Here is a 23,017-nt window from a genome sequence, read left to right as displayed (position 1 = left end):
TCTTCAGGCTCAATATTCTTATGCATGGTTTTTAAATGTTTCATGAGAAGTATTATAGGAGTTGGAGGCTCAATATTCTTATGCATGGTTTTTAAATGTTTCATGAGAAGTATTACAGGAGTTGGAAACGATTGGTTAATCAATAATCTATGAGTATTACCGATTGGAATTAAATACTGATCTAGCGGTCCCAACTCCTTCAAGAGACTGGTAGTAGATATGAGTTTGTAATCCTTCTTTTATTTGGTCTTACATATCCTACAAGGAGCAAGTCTATTTTTCAAAATGCTATTGAATTGGAAACCTTTTCAGTCCCTATCTCGGCCAAAAGTCATGCACAACATATACGCACGAGTGGCCACAATCTTCTTCATTCAAATTTTCAGTTTGTGCATCTCTCTCTCTGATCATTCCTACTTCATTTGTATTCCTTGCGCGCTCTCTCTACTACTGTTGTTGTTCCGTCATGGCTTTCAGAAACATACTAGTGATTTTCTTAGTTAACAGGACTCTTTCAGGCGTTTGTTCTCAAAAACATCATAGTGATTTTCACATATGGATTGATTGGTTGTTACTTGTTAGCAAAGGCTTTAGTTCTGTGTAGTTCATGAATTCAATTAGCCATTTGGTGTAGAAATGGAAGTTGAAATAGAACTATTCTTTTCTATTTTGTGATTAAAGCTGAAACCTTTCCATTATGAGTTTCTCACTAGACAGTAGTAAACAAGACAACCTCTTCCCTGCTTTGTGGCCATATGTATAAACCACCTGAACCGAGACATTGCCATCAACTATCAAACTAACTGGATCACATTTGCTTCACTCCATTTGAATCTAATGTTATCTTCTTAAATGTGTACATTTTTCATTCATTGTTACCTTAATTAAGTATGATAAACTGCAACGCCAATCATATATATCCTTATTTTTCATGTTTTGGAGTTTTTCTCCTCATTGTGCTTCCCGAATTATGATTTTTAACATTTACACTATTTATAGTGTGTATATGCTCATCTCGACGTCTCCAGATCAGAGGAAACCGAGAAAACCTCTGCACCGATCGGACGTTGGGTGCAGCTGAGGGATCCATGGACCTGATGACGCTCTGTTTGTTCAGCAAATCCAGCTGCTCCACCGAGATCCGACATCCTCATCTGCACCACCGGCAAGTTCACCACCACCTTCAACAACTGGCTCCGGCTCAGCCTGGACAGCACCTCCACATCACCGGTGCTGCAGAAGCTGCGTTTCAGGACGGGCAGGGAGTCGGCAGAGTCGGAGGCGACGATGGGCATGGCATGGAGGGCCGAGACCTGAGGCTGGAGGAATCTAACGTAGCCGTTCTGGTGCCGTCAGAGCCCAGAGAGAGAGAGAGAGAGAGAGAGAGAGAGAGAGAGAGAGAGAGAGAGAGAGAGAGAGAGAGAGAGAGAGAGTCCGAGAGGAGAGAGATTCTGAGAGGAGAGAGATGACGAGTTTTAATTTGTTTAATGGGGGCAAAACTGTCAATAATTGTTAGATTGGGTAAATGGGTTAAAAAACTCTTAGTGGAGTTAATGGGCAATTTTTAAGCTGAGAGGGATCTCACAGCTTCCCTATAATTTTTTTATTATAGGAAAGCAAAAATTAAAATCTCAAAAAAAAATTATGCTTCAACTCCAACAGATTCTCTATTTTACAGATTCCATAATTCTTCCCTAAATCCTTTCCTAAAATTTTGCAGATTGCTGTAAATATAGAGAATTTTGTTTTCTCTCTCATCATTATCTCTATTTTAGGGATAATTATAAGGAATTTGTTGGAGCAAAACAGCTAAATTTTCCCCTAAAATGAAGAAAAATAAAGATATAGGGAAGCTGTTGGAATCGCTCTAATAAAAATGTCATTTTACTATTACAATAAAAAAAGTCTTTATATGAAAAAATGTCACTGAAAGAAGTAGAGGATGTTTGAAAGAGTCCCTAAAACTTGAAAGTGAAAAGAAAAAAAATTGTAAATGTCTTTCAATTTAGCTAATTTTTTGTAGGATTCATATACATGTATATGTAACTAGAGAATGAGGGTTTTAGATTCTTAAACTACTTGCTCAAAATAAAAACATTCTCAAATTTCAAGTTTAATGAAATCCTCTCCAGAACCTTCTTCTATATATATGAGGCCCGTTTTAGAGAGAACCTCCTTCGTTTTTAAATTTGAGGATTTTTACTATTATTCACCAGTACTGTACAACCTAACTCAACGATTTCAACTATTGATCATTTACATTCATAAGAATTGTGTCAATAAAAAATCAAGGGTACTTCTATTCATACATCCAAAATTGGTATTTAGATCTCCTTGTTTTTTTAACAGATAATTGACTTTGTCAACTAGTACAAAATTACCAATTAGGAAAGATGAGAGAAAAACAATCTCTACTCTATTCAAATGAACCCAGCATGAGATGATGATTCATACTATCTTTTAGTCATGACTTGTGACAAAGAGTAACAGACCGAAGAATAACAATGAAAGATATCTTGAAATTGTATGATTTTCAAGGTTAAATTTATGAATGCTATGGGAAGATATAGTTCTTGAAAGATGGTTATGGCCTGTGTTGCATGTTGAGGTTCGTGGTCATCTTTTGCTAACCCTTGTATTCCAGAAGTCCAAGAAAGCAAATATAAATGGGGTTTGCTTGTTGATGTAATTGATTGTTGTCTAGCCTATAAAAGAGTGATTGTCCTTGCTCATGAATCTTCTTGAAATTGGCCAACAATTGGGTCTGATAGTTCTTTATCTACAAAACGTATATGCCCAGTAAAACAAAAGTGGGTCTGATAGTAATACATTTAAGTTCCTATTGAATATACAAGTAAGTTAGAGAGAGGAGCATCAATGATCTCAGCGGTAAGATGGGAGTGGATGCTCACCATCTCCTTCAATCCCATCAAAGCCCAAGGTAGATTCTAGATTCTAAGTCAGTCGACTATTCAGCCGCCAAGGAATAGCTTTGGCATGAGATCTTGCTATGTTGTTTAAATCACTAGATTATCAGCTTAATTCTCATAATCTGCAAGAAACCTAAGATATTTCAGGATTATTACAGTTGGTAAGATTTTTATGAACAATGATAGTTTAAGTTGGAGAGAAGAACTAATGGCGGCTATTTACCTATTCATGCTTATGTAGAAAAATTTTAACTTGAGTTTTGTTTATGGGATAAGAGCATCTTTTGCAGACTCTCTATTTTGGCTCTTTAACTATTTTGGAGAGCATGTTTAGCTTTTGATATATTTTAAGCCACCTCCAACCCAGCTAATCAAAGTGCTAAATGACCATTTTTTTAACCCAATCCAACTCCAACCCAACAAGCTAAGGGCCGAAGTGTTAAAAATTAGGGCCAAAGGTGAGTATAGAGGGCTGAATATAGCCCTAAAGGTAGCCCTTTGCCTCTTTAAACAAATTAAATTAGAAAGCTGTGGTCCACCGATTGGGAGTGGAATGTGACATCAGTATGACGTCATCTAGCCGTTGGGTTTTTTTTATTTTTTAAATAGCCGTTGGTTTTGAATTTATTTTTATTTTTATTTTTTATAGCCGTTGGTTTGTTTATTTTTTTTATTTATTTTTTTATAACTTTTACACTGTAAATACATCTACGAGGTCAAGCACCATGAATTTGATCTTTGCTATGTGATTGAGTTTTCAAAGCTTTCAATTTGTGATTTTAATAATTGTCAGGGTTGTCACTGACAAGTGTTTGCATTTTCTTACTTTGTTGTGTTTCTTTTAAATGCTTTTTTCATGAATAAAATAAATATTAAAAATATGATTCCATTTCGAATTCAACTTTATTTCATTTCGAAATCAGCTTTATTTCATTTCGAAATTAATTTTATTCCATTTAAAAATCAGCTAAAGATATTTTTAATTATCTTAAAAAAAAAATACAACTGAAAAAATATTTTTTATCATAAAAATGATTTCAATTACTAGAAGTCAATTGACTTTAAAAAATAAAAACATATATATATATATATAACATATCCAAAATGTTAAAATATATTTTAGAGCTATAATTTAGCCTTGACCGGTTAGAGACGGTTGATGTCAAATAGATGAATAGTACAGAACTCAGGGCTAAAATTTAGCCCCAGGGCTATTTTTAACCCTTTCGGTTGGAGATGGCCTTAGCAACAGCACCAGACTTCTAAGTGATTCTTCATTATAACTTTTAACTATCTCGCTCCTAAATATAGAGAGCGAGATAAAGCTCTCTATAATTTAATACATTCATTTTGAGTTATTTTATGTAATTGATAAATACATTTAAACTATTTAATCTTCACTTAAAAAATAATATAAATTTAAAACTAACTAAAATAAAGAGCACTGATACAGATGTATTTCTAAAGTGGCTAGCCAAAATAACTTTTTAGCTACTTTGGCTAAAATTTGACTCAAAAATGGCTAACATTGCTAAAGATGCTCTAAGGCCAATTCAGAAAAACTAGGGAGGTGTACTTAGTATATTGGTTATTTAAAAAAGAAAATTGAAGGTATAAAAAGTATGGAGTTGGTATGAATAGAAACACTTGTTTATACTAACAAAGTAAAACAAGTATTTTAGTTTTCGTGTAGTGACTCACTAATCAGGCCAATGTATATGCTGGTCAAATTATTAAAAAAAAAAAAATGTTTGCATCGTTAACTAAAGTAACTTCATATGTATGCACTATATTTAAGTATAGAAAATTGTCATGGTGCAATTACCTTGTCAATATTACATTATGGTTTTAACTTCTGAAACTTGCATGATCAATTATATACTCCATATAGTCTCCATCTTAGTTTTTCATTTAGAAAGAAAATTATTCTAAAAAACAAAGAGATATCCCAAATTCCTCTTTTTAAGTCTTTCTCAAAAGAGCGCTTCTATTCATACCTCCAATATTGGTATTTGGACCTCTCCGTTTTTTCAAATAATAATTAACTTTGTCAACTCATGTCAAATTACTAATAAAGACATAAATAAGGAAAAAAAAATCTCTTCTTATATCTACGAACAGTAATACTCTTCAACTTGAAAAAAACTTTCTCCTCTAATGTAAACGTTAAAATATATATCGTCAAACGTTATTTAACGTTGCAGTCAAAATTTTCAGAATTTGACTTTGTCCTTGTAAAGTGATAGACTTCCTTTCTCACACAGCTGACAATTTACAAGATCTATCACTACGCTATAAAAAAATAAAAAATAAAATGAGAGAAAATGGGAAATACAAAGACACCTCAGTTGATGAAGCCCTATTCATTCTGAATGCAAACAAACATGTGAACGAGTGGCGACAAAAAGCAGTACTTCAGCACATTTATATGATAAATGCAGCAATGGGTAGTTGCATGTCCACAAGATCGATCTTCCCGCACATCATTAGTCAAAGCAATTTTATGTGGAACTATTCTATAGATATGATGAAAAATTCAACCTTATGATATAAATCTATAGAGAATGCACTAAACTCATGGTTGATTATTGTAATTTCCTCCACTAACCCCTACATATCTAAAATAAAAGAACCATGTTCATTTCAAGTTGCTATTGAATCAGTTTAGGGATAATGACACCTAAATGCAATGAAAATAATACTTGGAAAACATATTTGTATGAGATGATGAGCAAACATGGTATTGTTGCCTACGCTAACCAAGAGTCGACAATTCATTGAAAAAGTGCTAGAACCTCTATAACTCGTATATGGAGGATGAACTTCCAAAAATGAAAAAAGAAAAATTGCTGCAATAATTCCAAATCTTCAAAAACTAAAGGAGGTCCAACTAATGATTTTTGAAAGTATGAATAGAATCTAAAAAAAAAAGTTTTTATTGATTTTATTGGACGATGGGCATTTTAGGAAGATTAGAGAGGTGTAGATAGCAAAATGGTTATTTGTAAAAGTAAGTTAGAGGTCTATTAAGTGGAGAGGTCCAAATGCCAAATTTGGAGGTATGAATAGAAGCTCCCTTCTCAAAAACAGAGATGTAGGCACATAATCATATACAGTCCCAAATTTCTATTTTTAAGTCTTTTGATGCGCTTATTTTGCTGTAAGATGCCAACGCGGCAATTGTCAAAAGGCTTTAAAATGAATTTAAAATTATGTGCATTGTGATCTTGCTGCATCTTACAGCCAAATTCCTCGCTAATATAAGTGCACATGTAATCTATTTCAAAATGGCCCAGTATCATTGGCATGTTGAATTTTTTATGGTGGCTTCAAAAGTATAATGTTTGAAAAGTGCAGAGATCGCATTAATAAACAAGCCAGCGGGTGCATATCAGTACGGAGAAAGAGACTGGGACAGCTATGTAAACAAACTAATCGCTGTGTTTAAAACTTACGACACTAAGAATGAATGCTAAAAGAAATTAACCAACCAAAATATATATTTTGGAGTCCCAACATGTACACAAAATGGATTCCGCCAAAGAAAGTAGAGATATAATTTAAATATTTAAAATAGTTTTGTCCTGTTTTTGTGAAATCATTAGAGGAAAGAAGATGGGATCTTTATATTAGTTCAAATAGTGGATTCTTCCTAAACTTGCTTTACAAAAGAAGTAAATGACAATACTAGACTACAGAGAGTGATAAATTTCCAATAGCTAGGATCACTTGAACCGGCCTCCCACTTGGTATCGGCACAGGGGACAGACATGATTGTTTTTGAGCCACTTGACAATGCAATCTCCATGAAAATGGTGTGAGCAGGGCAAGCGAGCAATTACCCTCGAAGGGGGCGGCTCTTTTCTTGGCCTTTTAGCGATGGTGGTGCTGAGGCTTTGTAATCCAAGCAGCCTCTTGCTCTTCCTCTTAGGTTGTTTGAATTGTTTCTTGCCTTCTCTATCAATTAGGTCCTCCGTACAAATAGCACAAGAGTCTTCTAACCCCAAGAAACAGCTATCAACTCTCACTTTCTCCAAACCCTCGATTGATGATATCGCATCGTCGAGGAAGGCAACGGCAGCAGACTCAAGCACGTGGTCAACCACTTCCAATATGTCGACATGAAAAACAGAAAATGATGATGCCACCACTAGATCTTTTTCGACCACCTGGAATACTTCTTCAATACAAGATCGTCGCACATCATCGGGGAGTGGCTCCTCCTTAAATGCGCCTGAAAAGAACTCGACCATTCTCCATGTATACTCACTCCTATTGGATAATAGCTCGCTACGAGAGAGATTAGAAATGATGAGTTCTCTACCTTCACTGTGGTATGGTTCGCCATACTTCGTTGGAGAGCCAATCCTCAAGGCGGCTCCGATCTTAGTGTAGACCTTTATTTCGATCAGAACCAAGTCCTCGCCTCCCCTTGGGTTGGGTTCGCTTGTATGCCACACTTTACTCTCGAATGAATATTTCTCAAACAACATGATTGCTTCAACAACCGAATGGAATAATCTGTAGTCGATCGCTTTTATATAACTAGCTAGGTAGTCCTAAATCGATAAGGACTTGTACTTAAGGTTAAAGGGATTTTGAATTTTCCGAATGGGAAGCGGAGTCCCTTTTTATAGCCAGCGTGCACCTAAGCAACCAAGTCCTTCGGTAATAAGGAAACAGGATATAATTCGTCCAAAAAAAAAACAGAAAAGGAAACAGAATAAAACAGGAAATAAATAAACTACTTTTTTTTAATGGTAAATAAAGAATAACAAATTACATATAAGTTATTGACAAAAGATGACTTAACAAATACATCATTTAAAGATTGAATTAAACATATAAGGACTAAATCTTACAAATAAAGACAATATGCTCTCCACTTGCCACATGCAATGAGTTAATTTATTTTTTTACCCTTAACTACTTCTTTTGACTTCTAATCCATTTAAAATGATTAAATCTTACAAATAAGGATAATTTGCTCTCCACTTGCCACATGTCATGAGTTAATTTACTTTTTTCCCCTTAACTACTTCTTTTGACTTCTAATCCCTTTATGTTACTTTTTTTCTTCTGAGAATAATCTGTTTATGTTACATTTTTTTTTCTTATGAGAGTAATCCTTTTATGTTACTTTTTTTTTTTTCTGAGAATAATCCGTTTATGTTTTTTTTTTTTCTTTGAGAATAATCCATTTATGTTATTATTATTTTTTTTTTGCACTCGTCTAATCCTGCTACTGCACTCATACTCGTCCAGTTCTGCTACTGCACTTGTACTCGTGTTCTGCTATTGCACTCGTCATCGCCTAATCCTGCTACTGCACTCATGCTCGTCCAATTCTGCTACTACACTTGCTGAACTCATACTCGTCTAGTTCTGCTATTGCACTCGTCCAATCCTGCTACTACACTCGCTGAACTCATACTCTTATACTTGTCCAGTTCTGCTACTGCACTCGTCCAATTCTGCTACTACACTCGTTGAACTCATATTCGTCCAGTTCTGCTACTGCACTTGTCAACGCCTAATCCTGCTACTGCACTCGCTGCATTCATACTCATCCAGTTCTGCTACTACACTCATCATCGCTTAATCCTGCTACTGTACTCGTCCAATCCTGCTACTGCACTCGCTGCATTCATACTCATCCAGTTTTGCTACTGCATTCGTACTTGTGTTCTTTTATTGCACTCATCATTGCCTAATCCTGCTATTGTACTCGTCCAATCCTGCTATTGCACTTATACTTGTCCAATTCTGCTACTGCCCTCGTACTCGAGTTCTGCTACTGCACTCATTCAAAGGTAAAAACAAGAACTTAAGGAAGAATTTTTGAATCCTAAAGGCGGCAAAACACATCTTTGGTAATCCTTGAAAGCAATGCTACATTACATTACACACAGTGATTGATTCTGAGCATTGTAACCACAAATCAAACCAAAAGCTCCACAAGCAAAAATAGAACACTTACTTTAATCTCTGGCGACCAGTGATCCAGAGCCGTCAAGGTGCAAGGAACAACCAAAGCACACAGCTTTCCAAAATTCGAATAATCAATCTACAAAACAACCAATCACCAAGTCATAAAAAAAAAAAAAAAAAAACCAATCACCAATCACCAATCACCAATCACATCATACAAAATCCACAACCAAATTCCAAATCACCAACCCAAACAAAATTACCGTGTACAAACACTTCATCTCGCTAAGTACAGACCACACACAGAGAAGCAAAAAAAGAAGCTCACAATCTAAACAAACAGTCAACTACAACTAAAGCACAATGAGTTCGGGAATAAAAGCATCCCCAAAGTTGGACATGCCTAGCAAACAATGATCTTGAAGGATAATATTACATTATAGCACTAAAAAATGGAAACAAATGACTCATAATTTCTTGCAATGCAGATTGCATAGCAGTCTAAACAATAGCAGCACTAATAACAAAGCAACCAAAATCAAAAGGCAAAACCATATATGGCGACTATGCCAATACCATTCAACCTGCTGGCATACGCGCATAATTTACAATGATTGAAGAGTACTTCTGAACCCGAAGATTCAACCCAATTCCTCTACCATTGATTTACCATAATTTTCCTAAAATTTTCACTATTTTAAAGTAGCACCTCTTCTTGCTCTTTAATTGCAATTTTGAATTCTGTTTCTGATTATCATGAAGTGGGTCTGGGTTGTTAATTAACAATACCAGAATCAGGGGAAACAGAACAAGAATAAGAAGCAGTACCTGCAGAGGCAAAGACACAGCGTTTGAATCAAACAAGCAAAGCTGATTAAACTCGACCAAGGAAGAGTTCGTACTCAAGAATACCAGAATTGAATCGAGAAACCCAGAACAGCCACCGGAAACCACGAACATAGCGACAACCAACGCTACCCAAAAATATCAATTGTTCAAAACACCAGCAAAACCAAAAACTAATTATAACATAAGGTGGAGCACGACGAGAGGATAAATTTTCCTACCTCATACACCGCCGGTGATTGCCGGATTAGCAGGAAAATTCCGAGAAACCGACTGAAGATTCAGGCTTCACTCCGTCGCCATCCATTGTTGCACGGGAAATCCGAGACCAGAAATAGATCGGAGCTGAGGAGACGAACCAGAGGCCGTGGTCCACCGTCATTTGGTTGCCGGAAACAGAAATTTCAATCGAGTCTTCTTCTGGGTCGCTGGTCTCGAAAATGGGTCGAGTTGTCTTGATGCTTCTCTGTTTTGGGGTGTTTGTATTGGGTCAGTGGCATACGCATAAATATCTCATCAAACTAAGTATTTTGGTCTTTTTCAAAAAAAAAAATCAGAAGTCAGGCCTGCATCATTTGGCTCTTAGGCCTGGGCTCATATCCTTATTTGTATAAATCTTTTTGAAAGTGGGTTTTCTGTGTTTACATCTTTGGTCATTTGCTACTATGTAATTTCCTAAATAAAGAAACTATTTAAAATGGTGTTATCTAACAAAATATCTCACAAACAAAAATTTGTTGGCTGGCCCAGTACCATTTGGTCTAGTGAAGTCTCATTTTTATAAGTGGAATGTTGTGAATTCGACTCACAATAGACTATTTATTGTATATGAATTGTTTATTTAATTAAAAAAAATTAGTGCCTATATAGTGGCTAATCTACTATACGGTGCCCTTTATGGCCAGCAGACAATTACTAGATGGCGCCCTATGGGACTAGTTGTAATAGTAGACCCTTTGAACTATTGGCTATTAGAATGTTAAAGGAGGAGACAAGGAGATATGTGTGGTGGCCAATGGAACCGGATATAAACTGGTTAACCTTGACTCCTTGACAACATTTACATGTGCTGGTGAAGAACAGTAGAACACTAAGAACCCTGCACTCAATAAAACAATTTACATTCAGTGATTCAGGGAACTTGTCATATTATTATTTACTGCTGATGCTAATTTGGAAGTCTGTATAATCATATATGTAGAAAACAGAGAGGCGCCAAGGAAACTATTTAAAAGAGAAGTCCCTCATTTGCTGAAATCATATGGGTTCTCTTAATAAGTTAATATGCATTCTTTGCTCAGTCTGCTAGATAAATTTGTCGCTTTAATTCGTTAAGGGTAATTCGTCGACAAGGTAACAGTCATCCCAAAATGCAGGATCGAACTTCAGATATTCCATGCACGCACAGGCTCTTTTTGTCATGTTAACTGAAATAAGGAATCATATATCTTTTTTGAATAAGCGTGTAATTTGTCTCTGACAATAAACTCACAAACACTGCCATTCACCTCAACTGAAGTTATTGAACTACAACCAGATTCCAGAAATCTGCTTTAGTTCTTTCTCCTTCATCATATTTTGTGCCTGCCCTGCCTCCTCTCGCATATTCAATTCTCTCTACATTTTTGCAAGCATGACAGAAATTCCAGTATTATGACTTATGAGGATCCAACTCAAGAAGTTTGGAAGCTGCTCTTTCACAGGATCAAAGCAATATTACGAATATAAGAAGCAAAGAAATAATGCACCCCACACCCCCGCATCTGCCTTGCCACGCTATTTATAAGCTCCTCTGCTTCTTGCTAACGAGAAGCCCTACCTAGAAGGCCCACCATGCAAGAGTAATGTTTGAGTTTTAGGCAGGGATTGAATAAAGTGCTCACCAATGAAAACTGCTTTCTTCAATCAAACCTCCATATCAACATGTTGATTATACTCCAAGACACGTGAACTCATCGTGCTTCAATCCTGTATTTAACATCTCTTCAAACTCCAAAGTAAGATATAACATCATGTGCATTAAGCGCTAAACCACAAATCAAAGATGTCCAAGTGAAAGAGTTCTTTCCTGGCGTGTCCCAGAAAATATTGAAAGCCCTCTGTGATGCTCCCACAATTAGCATACATCTCAAAAAAGGCAGTCCTGGTCCGAAGCACGTTCAGAGAAAGCCATGTTTTTCCATGTAGTACGTAGTGAATCCATATTCCAACACCAACTGCTTCAAGTTATGAGCATGCAGACAAACAGCAAACCATATGGTACGTTGTTTCATGAGGATTTATGTTGCTAGCCAAAGCCTCCTTGCTACGTTTAGCGTGGGCATATCCACCTATCATTTGTATTCCATGCACAACATTCCTCTCTGACAACTCGTACAAAAGCCGGCGAGCAATCACCGAAAACCCCATATTTGGCCTATGACACTATCACTGTAGTCCATGAGAGATCGATTTTCTTTGTCACTGTCAAATAATGCTTGTGCTGCTTCAACAACCCCACAGTTTGCATACGCATCCACAAATGCATTCAGTGGCGGACGCAAGAATATATATCTCTGGGAGCAATTCCTATTTTAGCATTTTTCATTTCCGGAGTTTTAGTAGGGGTCGCCAAAGGGCCGGGCCGGGCCTTGCTATATTTTTAAATAATTGCGGGCCGGGCTTTATTAAAAATCAAAGGATCCAAGCCCGTCCATATAAAGCGGGCCTTGCGGGCTTTTTCGGGCAGGGCCGGGCTTGGCCCTGCGGGCTTTTTTGGGCCGGGCCTTGCGGGCTTTATTTATAAATAAATATTTAAAGACACAAGTATTTTTTTTTTTTAATCAAGCTTTGGAAATTCAATGGATAATGATCAAATACAACCAAAGATAACAATCTATATAACTATATTGTACCAAAAAAAATCTATATTTATATATAGATACTAATTTGTTGATAAATAAATTTTTAAAGACACTAATTTTTTATAAATCTATATTTATACATCATACACTCCAAAGAGCTACATATAGCAATTCAAAGAAGATGAGAAACCGACCGTTGGATGAGTTTATTACAATAAATTATGAGTGTGGTAAAAAATTTAGCCAATTTCACCATATTTTTGAATCCGATCGGATTGGTCAACCGTAGTCACTTATATGTTTTATTGGTTGACCGATGGCGTGACAACGGCGAAACGTGCTTATTTTTTCACATCACGTTTGTATATATTCCATCGATGGATGTGCGTGGACATAAGATAAAAAAAAATTAATTTTAATTACAAACACATTGGACTATACCAATTTTATTCCTAAAGTTATATGACTTATACATTGCATTTAAATTGTTTAGGTTCATTCTAAAGCAACCATGAAGTGGAAAATGAATTCGGAGAAACCAACCGCTTGATGGAGAGATTGTAATGTTTTATGGTGGTTGTAGAAAATCCAGCCAATTTGGTTCACGTTTCGAATTCGATCAAGTAGGTCAAACGTAGTTACTCTTATAAACCTATATTTATATATCATACACTCCAAAGAGCAACCCCTATCAATTCAAAGAAAATGGAAAAACCGACCGTTGGATGAGTTTATTACAATAAATTATGAGTGTGGTAAAAAATTTAGCCAATTTCACCATATTTTCGAATCCGATCGGATTGGTCAACCGTAGTCACTTATATTTTTATTGGTTGACCGATGCCGTGACAACCGCGAAACGTGCTTATTTTTTCACATCACTTTTGTATATATTCCATCAATGGATGTGCGTGGACATAAGATAAAAAAAATTAATTTTAATTACAAACACATTGGTCTGTACCAATTTTATTCCTAAAGTTGTATGACTTATACATTGCATTTAAATTGTTTAGGTTCATTCTAAAGCAACCATGAAGTAGAAAATGAATTCGGAGAAACCAACCGCTCGATGGAGAGATTGTAATGTTTTATGGTGATTGTAGAAAATCCAGCCAATTTGGTTATCGTTTCGAATTCGATCAACTAGATTAAACGTAGTTACTCATATAAATCTATATTTATATATCATACACTCCAAAGAGCAACCCCTATCAATTCAAAGAAAATGGAAAAACCGACCGTTGGATGAGTTTATTACAATAAATTATGAGTGTGGTAAAAAATTTAGCCAATTTCACCATATTTTCGAATCCGATCGGATTGGTCAACCGTAGTCACTTATATGTTTTATTGGTTGACCGATGCCGTGACAACTGCGAAACGTGCTTATTTTTTCACATCACGTTTGTATATATTCCATCAATGGATGTGCGTGGACATAAGATAAAAAAAAATTAATTTTAATTACAAACACATTGGTCTATACCAATTTTGTTCCTATAGTTGTATGACTTATACATTGCATTTAAATTGTTTAGGTTCATTCTAAAGCAACCATGAAGTAGAAAATGAATTCGGAGAAACCAACCGCTCGATGGAGAGATTGTAATGTTTTATGGTGGTTGTAGAAAATCCAGCCAATTTGGTTCTCGTTTCGAATTCGATCAACTAGGTCAAACGTAATTACTCTTATAAACCTATATTTATATATCATACACTCCAAAGAGCAACCCCTATCAATTCAAAGAAAATGGAAAAACCGACCGTTGGATGAGTTTATTACAATAAATTATGAGTGTGGTAAAAAATTTAGCCAATTTCACCATATTTTCGAATCCGATCAGATTGGTCAACCGATATGTAGAATATATATATGCACATATTTTATATAGAAGTATAATAGTATAAGAACTTCTACACACACACACACACACACACATATATATATATATATATATATATATATATATATCTCTCTCTCTCTCTCTCTATATACACACACACACACAGACACACACACACATATATATATATATATATATATATATAAACACACACACACACATATATGATATATTGATATATATATATATATATATATATATATATCTATATAAACACACACACAAATATATATCTATATGTGTCTATATATATATATATTTATAAACAAACACACACACATATAGATATATCTATATGTATAACACACACACACATACATACATATATATATATATATATATATATATATATATATATAAAACACACACACACACACATATATATATATATAATATTTTGCGGGCTTTTACGGGCCGGGCCCGGTTTTTGCGGGCTTTTTTGCGGGCCTCTATCGGCCCACCAAGGCGGGCTTTTGTGGGTTTTTTGACGGGCCGGGCCAAAAGCCCTGCGGGCTGGCGGGCCTCCATCGGCCCACTTGATCCGCGGGCTTTTTGATGAGGCCTAAGTTTTAGCCCCGATTAGCAAAGGGCCAGAAAAACTTTCGGCTGGAATATACTCATTTATTAACATATTTGTACCAAATGGAAGCAGAAGAGTGCAATCAAAGAAACTGAATTTAATAAAAAATTTCAAGTGAAAACCAGAGTACATACCTAGAAAAGCAGAGCACTTCCATATCTGTTGTCCTCTACGAGGTGCCATTTTTTGAAAACGCTGAATAATATACTCATTGTCAATGGAATTGAATATATCCTTCTCAAAATATACAACTAAGCTATCATTCATCCATTGATCTCTCATTCGATTGCGGATTCGATTCTTTATAATATTCATGGCAGAAAAAGCTCTTTCAACAGAGGCCGTTGCAACGGGAAGTACTAGAGCCAAAGAGATCAGCAAATAAACATTAGGATATGTCTTATGCTTTCTTGTCTCAACTAATTTCTTTGCAAGATTAGCAATCACTTGCAATTCTTGGAAGTTGTTGTTAGATCGCATATCATCAATATAAGTCTCTAACTGACATTCTAGCAACAACAACTCTAATGCAGAAAAATCATAAGGATAAAGCTCAACAAGATGCATCAAACTTTGCTTATCATAGGCTGCAAATGAATAATTAGGACTTCGAAATGCCAAACAAAGGAGAAGTTCAGTAGTAACCTCATTGAAACGGTTATCTAGCTCATGAAGTTGGAAATCAATCACCGCACAAAAGAAGTCAAAGCGATAGTAATGCATATTTGTCATTTCAAGAGTTCAACGCCATGACTTTCTTAGACATACATATTACATATTGATCATCCATGTTTGAAACACTAATATTCTCTTTTTGACAAAATAGAACAACCTGCTCAAACATACAAAAAAAGTCATCCACTCTCCCTTAAAGTCTGCAATTTTTTCTTACGCACTTTCACTAAATCCATAACATTCACCATGTCCTGATCATCTTTTTGTAGGGCTTGTGATAACTCATGAAGGGCATGTTCAAGATCATCAATCCAAGATTGAATTGCAGAACGACAGAGATTCAAGACTCAAAGAGTCGAAGTCGGATTCTATGTAAGACCGGAAGTCTGGAAGAATTGAGTTTGGTTGTTCGGGATTTTTGGTAGAATAAAAAGAATGAGAAATGCTGAAATGGGAAATGGGGTCGTCTGGGAATGGCAAAAAGCATGGCAAGCTTCAGCCTTTACAGATAACAGATATACAATTATATATGAATTAATGACAGTGGCATCAACCTTTCCATATATACAATTATATATGAATGATAGTGGCATCAGCCTTTACATATATACAATTATATTTGAATGATAGTGGCATAGTGCTTTGTGAAACAACACCATACATATCAATTATCTATCATATATTATACCTCAATATATATAATTATATATTAAACGTTGAAACATAGCTGACATTTAAAAAAGCTCAGTTGCCAAATGTCAAAAGCTCACTGGGGCAGCTGCCCCACTCGTTCCTATGTGCGTCCGTCACTGGTTATGCATTTAGGCCTGCAACTAGTCACCAATAAAATCGTGCCACGTCAACCTAGTCAGAGTCTGGGAAATAATTAAATTACCAAAATGCCCCTAATGATCCAAGTGTCAAGCAAACGGGTAGCCCAGTCCAGAAGTTCGGACTTTGATGACTTGGGATCATTACAAACTTCCGAGGCTACTACCAGTGCTAGATTTCTTTGGGTTTCTCTGCAATTTGGGTAAGCTGCTTCTTTACCTCTTCTTCTTCCTTTTTCCTTCTCTGCATTTCTTTCCTGCATTTTCCATATGAATTCTACTGCGTCTCTGAGCATGGTTTTTTTTTTTTTGCCCTTCTCTGTGGAGGGCTTTAGGTTGGGGTTCTTGGTAATGAGGGTTTCAACTTAAATTCGCTGCTAGTGTTGCCTTTTACGAATCTTTTAGAGTATTGGGTACGATTTGAACAACTACATTCTGTTGTAAATGGACTTTGTTTATTTGGGGTTACAGGGTGGTAGGAAGAATGTATGGTTGCTTTTAAGAGTAAAAGGGTGTGAGAAGAAAAACTATCTACTGCTATAAATCTCATTTAGTTTAATTAAATTAGAGTGTAGTATGAATATGTTTAATTACTCTTCATGGGTTCATCTGTTCTCTTACCTTAACTTTTGTGTTGCCATTGGTACTCCCAGCATTGTATTAGGAACAGAAGCTAGTTACTTAACAAATTCTTTAACATTTGCAAATCATTCTGCTGGTATCAAATTGACAAATCCAGGTTCTTTTGATTTAGTAATTCTACAAGTTTACACATTTTGTGGTTACTAGTACGTGGAAATTTAAGAATAATCTTTGGATGCTTAAATGTTCTGTTGCTAATATAGATTCTACTTGGTTAGATGCAAGTGATATTTGGATGCTTAGAATAATTCTATAGGTGCTATTTTGGTTTCTTAGATGTACCGTTGTTGTTAGACAATTGTTAATACATGTGTTTTAATGATTACTATGCTTCTAGGTTCTTGAGAATTTCACTGCATTAGGAATGGTGGTTGAAGAGACCGTGCATCTTTTGGCACCATCAAGAGAAAATGTGTCACGAAGTAATATCCCTTCTCAGGAAAGATTGGAAAGGTTTCCCATGGAGAATGGCGAGTGTTTTTCCCATACTAAGTCACCTGAGTCTAGGAGGCGTAGAGTCTCTGCTGTTTGTGATTTTCCTGTAGGGTGTGGACCATATGCTCAGTTAAGCAGTTTGAGACCTGTCAAAGAGGTGGCTTCTGTTGGTATTCCAAATGAAGAGCTGGCTACTGCTCTGTTCGATAGAAATTGTTTTTCACCACCTGATGGATCCACATCTGTATCTAATGACAATGATCCAGAAAAGATTCCAGCTAAAATGTATCCTCGTGGAAGTATAGTAGAAGCTGTTGGGGACTTTCCTCCATTCTGTGGAGTAAATGCTTCTTTGGAGGCCAGGACTTTGGGTCAAAAGAAGTCAGTTATGGGTTACAAACCATCATCATTAAACACAGTGAAGACTGATGTGAAACAAACGGGAATTGGGGACAGAGTTCAACCTAACACTGAGGAAAAAATTCACAGGGAAAAGCCTTTTGATATATCTCATTCTCCCAACCATCTGCATGAAGAAGATTTTGAAAGCTCGCGACTTCCATTGGATATGTTGGATTTTGATCAATTGCAGGTTAGTATGGGAGACAAACCATCATCATCAAACACTGCCAAGACTAATGTGAAAGAACCAGGAGTGAATCTTCAAAATGAAGAGTTTTTGAAAGAATGTGGTCACAGCATTGAGATGCGAAAGAAGGTGTCAGGTGCATTGCGCCTGTTTAGTGTTGTTTTTGAAAGTCTAGAAGATGAAAAGTCAGAGGAAGGATCTGCTTCTAAAAGGGTTGATCTTAAAGCTGCAAATATTCTCAAGAAGGAAGGAAGGTTTGTAAACACAGGCAAGCAAATTATTGGGCCTGTCCCAGGTGTTGAGGTTGGTGATGAATATAAATACAGAGTTGAACTCACAATTATTGGCTTACATCGCCAGACTCGAGCAGGTATAGACTTTGTGATGCATGGTGGTAGGATTCTTGCCACCAGCATCGTTGCCTCAGGGAGCTATGAAGATAAGATTTGCAATGAAATGTCTATAATATATACAGGCCAAGGAGGAAATTACATGCTTCCAAGGAAGAAAGCTTATGATCAGAAGCTTAAAGGGGGAAACCTTGCTTTGAAGAACAGTTTGGATGAACAAAATCCGATCAGACTCATTCATAGGCTTTACTCTTCTGATGGTCAAAGGAAATACGTGTACAAAGGGCTGTTTGTAGTAACAAAATGTTTCCGGAAAAGAGGAACTCGGGGAAAGCTGGTTTGGGAATTTCATTTGCGCCTCCTGTTGTAATATGCTGGTTTGAGAAATTGTAATTGCGTACTACTTGGACCAAGTGTTTTCAAATTGGGCTTGGTCACGTCCGGTCCAACTGAACTTCGCCCTCTTGGTGGAAACATTGCCACTGGGGCTGTGTTAACATACATTGTGCCTTGGAACATAAGCAAACCTGTAGTTTTTTTTTAATTGCTGATCAACCTGCCTACTATATCTCTCTTGGTTTTAGAAGCAGCATACATATTCATATAAGATTATGCAATTTTTACCTGATGTTTGATAAACCAATCATTAATTGATCAAGCATGACTTATCTTCTGTTACGTGATATACTCACTATCTGATATTCCATTGGAATTATCTTCTCTTCTCTAGACGTACAAGTATAGATAGGTTTCTGTTTACTAATCTAAACGTGTAGGTTTGTGTAATAAAATACCAATTATATATTAATAGACACAAGAAGATTCCGTTAATGATCAATACATTCGAGCTAGCTGTAGAGTTGTTTTTGCTACAAAGTAGATAAAATGTCTAGGATATACAAGAAGGCATGCAGGGATTGATCGATATGTTGTAGGAGAATAGAATTGTGTGTTATCATTGATAATAGGAGCCCTTTAAATAGGGAGTTACAAGGTACCCAAAAGGTAATAGAATCCGATTACAATTGAATACCTAAAACACATTCCTATTACAACTCTAAACCCTAGTTTGTAGAGGCACACATTATGTCGATATCCTTCAACACTCCCCCTTGTGCCGCTCAAACTGGGTGATGACGCTTTGATTGTTGCCTCGTTAAAAACCTTGCCAGGTAACAAAAACCCTGTGGGACAAAAATAACCCTGGTCGAAGGACAAAAAGAGCACAACACGTCCTTCACTCTTCGAGATCGAACATGTAGACATCATGCCTCCCCCTGATGTCAATATCTCCCCCTGATTGCTACAATCATGGGAGTTCGGATAACTTTCTCAATCCGATGCTCTTCACATGTTTCTCGAAAGTGGATTTTGGTAACGACTTAGTAAATAAGTCCGCTACATTATCCTTTGATCGGATTTGGTTCATTTCAATATTTAGAAATGCTTGTTGTCATTTCGATGGAGGGGAGGAGGAGCACGGAAGGTGGCATTTTGCTTGTGGGTCCGATCCCACACTTCCGTCATCTCTTTTTCTGTAGGGATAGAACAAGCCCATATCAATCGTACCTCTCAAATATCGAAAGATTGTCTTTATACCAATCTAATGGCGTTGCGTTGGCGCGGGGCTATGTCTAGCCAACAAGTTCATAATAATTGAGGTGTCCGGTCTTGTATTGTGCTAAGTACAATAATGCGCCTATTGTACATAAGTAAGCACTTCTGCTATTAACACGTCTTCGTCATCATCCCTGGGACGAAACGGATCCCTTTTAGGGCCGAGACTACGGACGACCATGGGAGTGCATTTTTGACTTTATCAAAATGCCTAAGCATCTATTGACACGGTATACAAGTTCTGAATCTAGACAAAACCGTGTTCTCCCTAGGTCATTCCTCTCAAACTCGGATTTCAGGTGTTCAGCGGTTTCCCTTAACTCTCAAGGGTTCCAATTATGTTTATCAACATAAACCGCGACAATTGCAAATCCGGAACTTGTCATGGAAACGCGTGGGCATAGTTCATCATATCCCTTCCCAATCAAGTAGTCATTTTAGTGAGCATTTCAATCTCGTTGCAAATGCGCTCCGTGGTCTAGAGCCACTTGACTTGGGTAAATGAAGTCCACAAGAACCTTCATTGTATTCCGTATCTAGATCCCCATAAAGATACGTAGTGACCACATTCGTAAGCTGCATGTTCAGTTATTTGGAAACTACCAAACTGATAAGGTAGTGGAGTGCAATGACATCCATTACGAGAGAATATGTCTTCTCGTAGTCGATTCCAGGGCGTTGTGAGAAACCTTGCGCCATAAGGTGAGATTACCATCTCTTTTTCTCATCACGCTATCTAACGAAGACCTATTAATGTCAATAGGTTTTATGTTAGGAGGTGTTGGCATCTCAGGCACGAAATCCTTCCTCTTCGTTAGTGAATCCAATTCAACCTGGATCGCATCTTTCCATTTAGGCCAATTTTCTCTACGTTGGCATTCTTCAACGGAGTAAGGTTCGATGTCATTGGTCTCAATAATTCCACGTCCTCATGTACACTAGTGTAGTTCGTAGAGATCTCTATATTTTCAGGAATTGGTTCTAACATTGAGGCGTCCCCCAACGATGTCTCTTGGACATAACCACAATCCAAAATATTCTCATGAGACGGATTATGAGTATCAATGATCAATGGATCAAGTTGTGCCAAACTCGCTCTCTTCTTAGGGCGAGAATTCATCGAACCTATGGGTCTCCTATTCTCTCTAGCGGAACCCATGGCCTATGACGCCATTATGCCACCTTTGTGGCGTCACCATACTACCATCCATGGTAGTGGTGCAGTACCCATCTTCTCTGGGTGGCACCATGTCCTCTTGTGGGGACATCAATCCTTGCAGGCATGTTTGCAGCAGGTATATGTGATCTCGTCACTTTTAGGGGATCAAGATGAGACATAGTGGGGACAGACCACGACAATTCCTGTTGTTCCTGTTGAACATTGACGTTCTAATCTCCCCCTAACGACGGGAAGACTGTCTCATCAAAGTGACAATTCGCAAATCCAGCGAAATAGAGATCGCTTGTCAAGGGTTCTACATAGCGGACTTATAGTTGGAGACTCATGTCCAACAAATATATATATGCATTCGTTGCAATGACTCATGTTGATGCGCTGTGGCGACGCAATTGGCACATGAACCGCACACTCAAATATGCATAAATACGAGATATTAAACTCGAACCCAGTCACTAGCTGTAACGCAAATAAAAGTTGAGTGGCTGCTATGAGTCATAGACGAATTAGCATAGCTGCATGCGTTATTGCATAACCCAAGCGGAAATATTGGTGCGCATTACCAATGTCCGGGCTACCATCGTAGTAGTTTAATGGTGGCTTTTCCGCGAGACCAATTGGGTGTGTACATGGGGATATAATACTTGATATCAATACCCAATGATATGCAATAGTCATCGAAAACTGTCGATGTAAACTCTCTAGCATTATCAAGTCAAATTGACTGAATGGGATGATCTGGGTAGTGAGCCCGTAGCCATATGTTATGTGCTAGGAGTGTAGTATAAGCAGCATTACGAGTGGATAATGGCACAACACGTGACCAGCGTGTTTGCGTATCAACCAACACCATAAAACATCTATATGGTCCGCAAGTTGATTGATCAAATCCATAGAATTCCCTTAGATTCTTTGTGAGAATGGAATTATTTCCTCAATCTCCTTTGCATAGGATGGTCTCAATCCTAAATAACAGGCTTTACAGAACGAAACATGGGCTTTATAATCAACCAATAAAGGTTTTGGTGAAGCCATAGTGTCACAATAGACTTGAGAAGTAGATAGAGGAGTTTATGGCGTCAATGCCATGTATTTGCCGCAGGGGGTAGACGGCACTGGCCATGTATGGCCTATCTTTGCACAATCATGGCGCCATGAGTCGCATGTGCAGCTCCTCGAACCAATTCTTGGTTCTTACTTTTTTTCGTTCTGAAAATGGATGTCCGTGTAAAGTCTTTAATACACAGATCATCATGTCAAAGCCTATATGTGTCAAAATCCCATAAGTCGTCTCTCATGACATAGTTGGATTCAATAACTCAAATAGTGGTTGCATACAACCCACTAGAGCGACACATAAGTTTCTCTAATACTCGTTTATGTCCGTAGTCATTAGAGGTGATGCAAAGGAACTCTGTCCATTCTCATAATGTGTTTCCACATGAAAACCATTGGCTCTATAAAGTTCGAATTAAGGTATGTCCAAGACATTAAGTAAAAGAATTGACACTTTATTAATAGCCAATGATTACATCAAAGTTTCCAAAGTCTAATCCAAAATAAAATCAAAATAAGACACATTGTAGTCACTCTATCCGTTTGGTAACTCCAATCAAATATGACCAGGAAAGTAGAGAGAGATGTTGGTGGAGCGAGGCTCTCTTA

At 37.0% G+C, this 23,017-nt stretch overlaps 1 protein-coding gene across 2 annotated transcripts; it reads left to right on the top strand.

Moving 5' to 3' along the window:
• The first annotated feature begins 16,643 nt into the window (after nucleotides 1-16,643).
• Nucleotides 16,644-19,102, top strand: LOC112179804 (histone-lysine N-methyltransferase, H3 lysine-9 specific SUVH6). Of its 2 annotated transcripts, none has more exons than XM_024318285.2 (2): nucleotides 16,644-16,745; nucleotides 17,522-19,102. In XM_024318285.2, the coding sequence occupies exon 2, from the start codon at nucleotides 17,549-17,551 to the stop codon at nucleotides 18,926-18,928; it is 1,380 nt and encodes a 459-aa protein (XP_024174053.1). In that variant the 5' UTR covers nucleotides 16,644-16,745; nucleotides 17,522-17,548; the 3' UTR covers nucleotides 18,929-19,102. The 2 variants fall into 2 exon arrangements, with proteins under 2 accessions (XP_024174053.1, XP_040367720.1); XM_040511786.1 differs by lacking the exon at nucleotides 16,644-16,745 and adding an exon at nucleotides 16,803-16,955.
• Nucleotides 19,103-23,017: the final 3,915 nt, after the last annotated feature.

This window comes from Rosa chinensis, chromosome 7 (genome assembly GCF_002994745.2).
Source record: "Rosa chinensis cultivar Old Blush chromosome 7, RchiOBHm-V2, whole genome shotgun sequence".
In the NCBI taxonomy this organism is placed as follows: domain Eukaryota; kingdom Viridiplantae; phylum Streptophyta; class Magnoliopsida; order Rosales; family Rosaceae; genus Rosa; species Rosa chinensis.
The sequence above is the reverse complement of the archived record's forward strand: the minus strand, read 5'-3'. Positions and strand labels throughout refer to the sequence as shown.

What these genes read in the sequence shown, in the direction of transcription:
- LOC112179804 (XM_024318285.2), top strand. Translation starts at nt 17,549, where the DNA reads ATGGTGGTTGAAGAGACCGTGCATCTTTTGGCACCATCAAGAGAAAAT.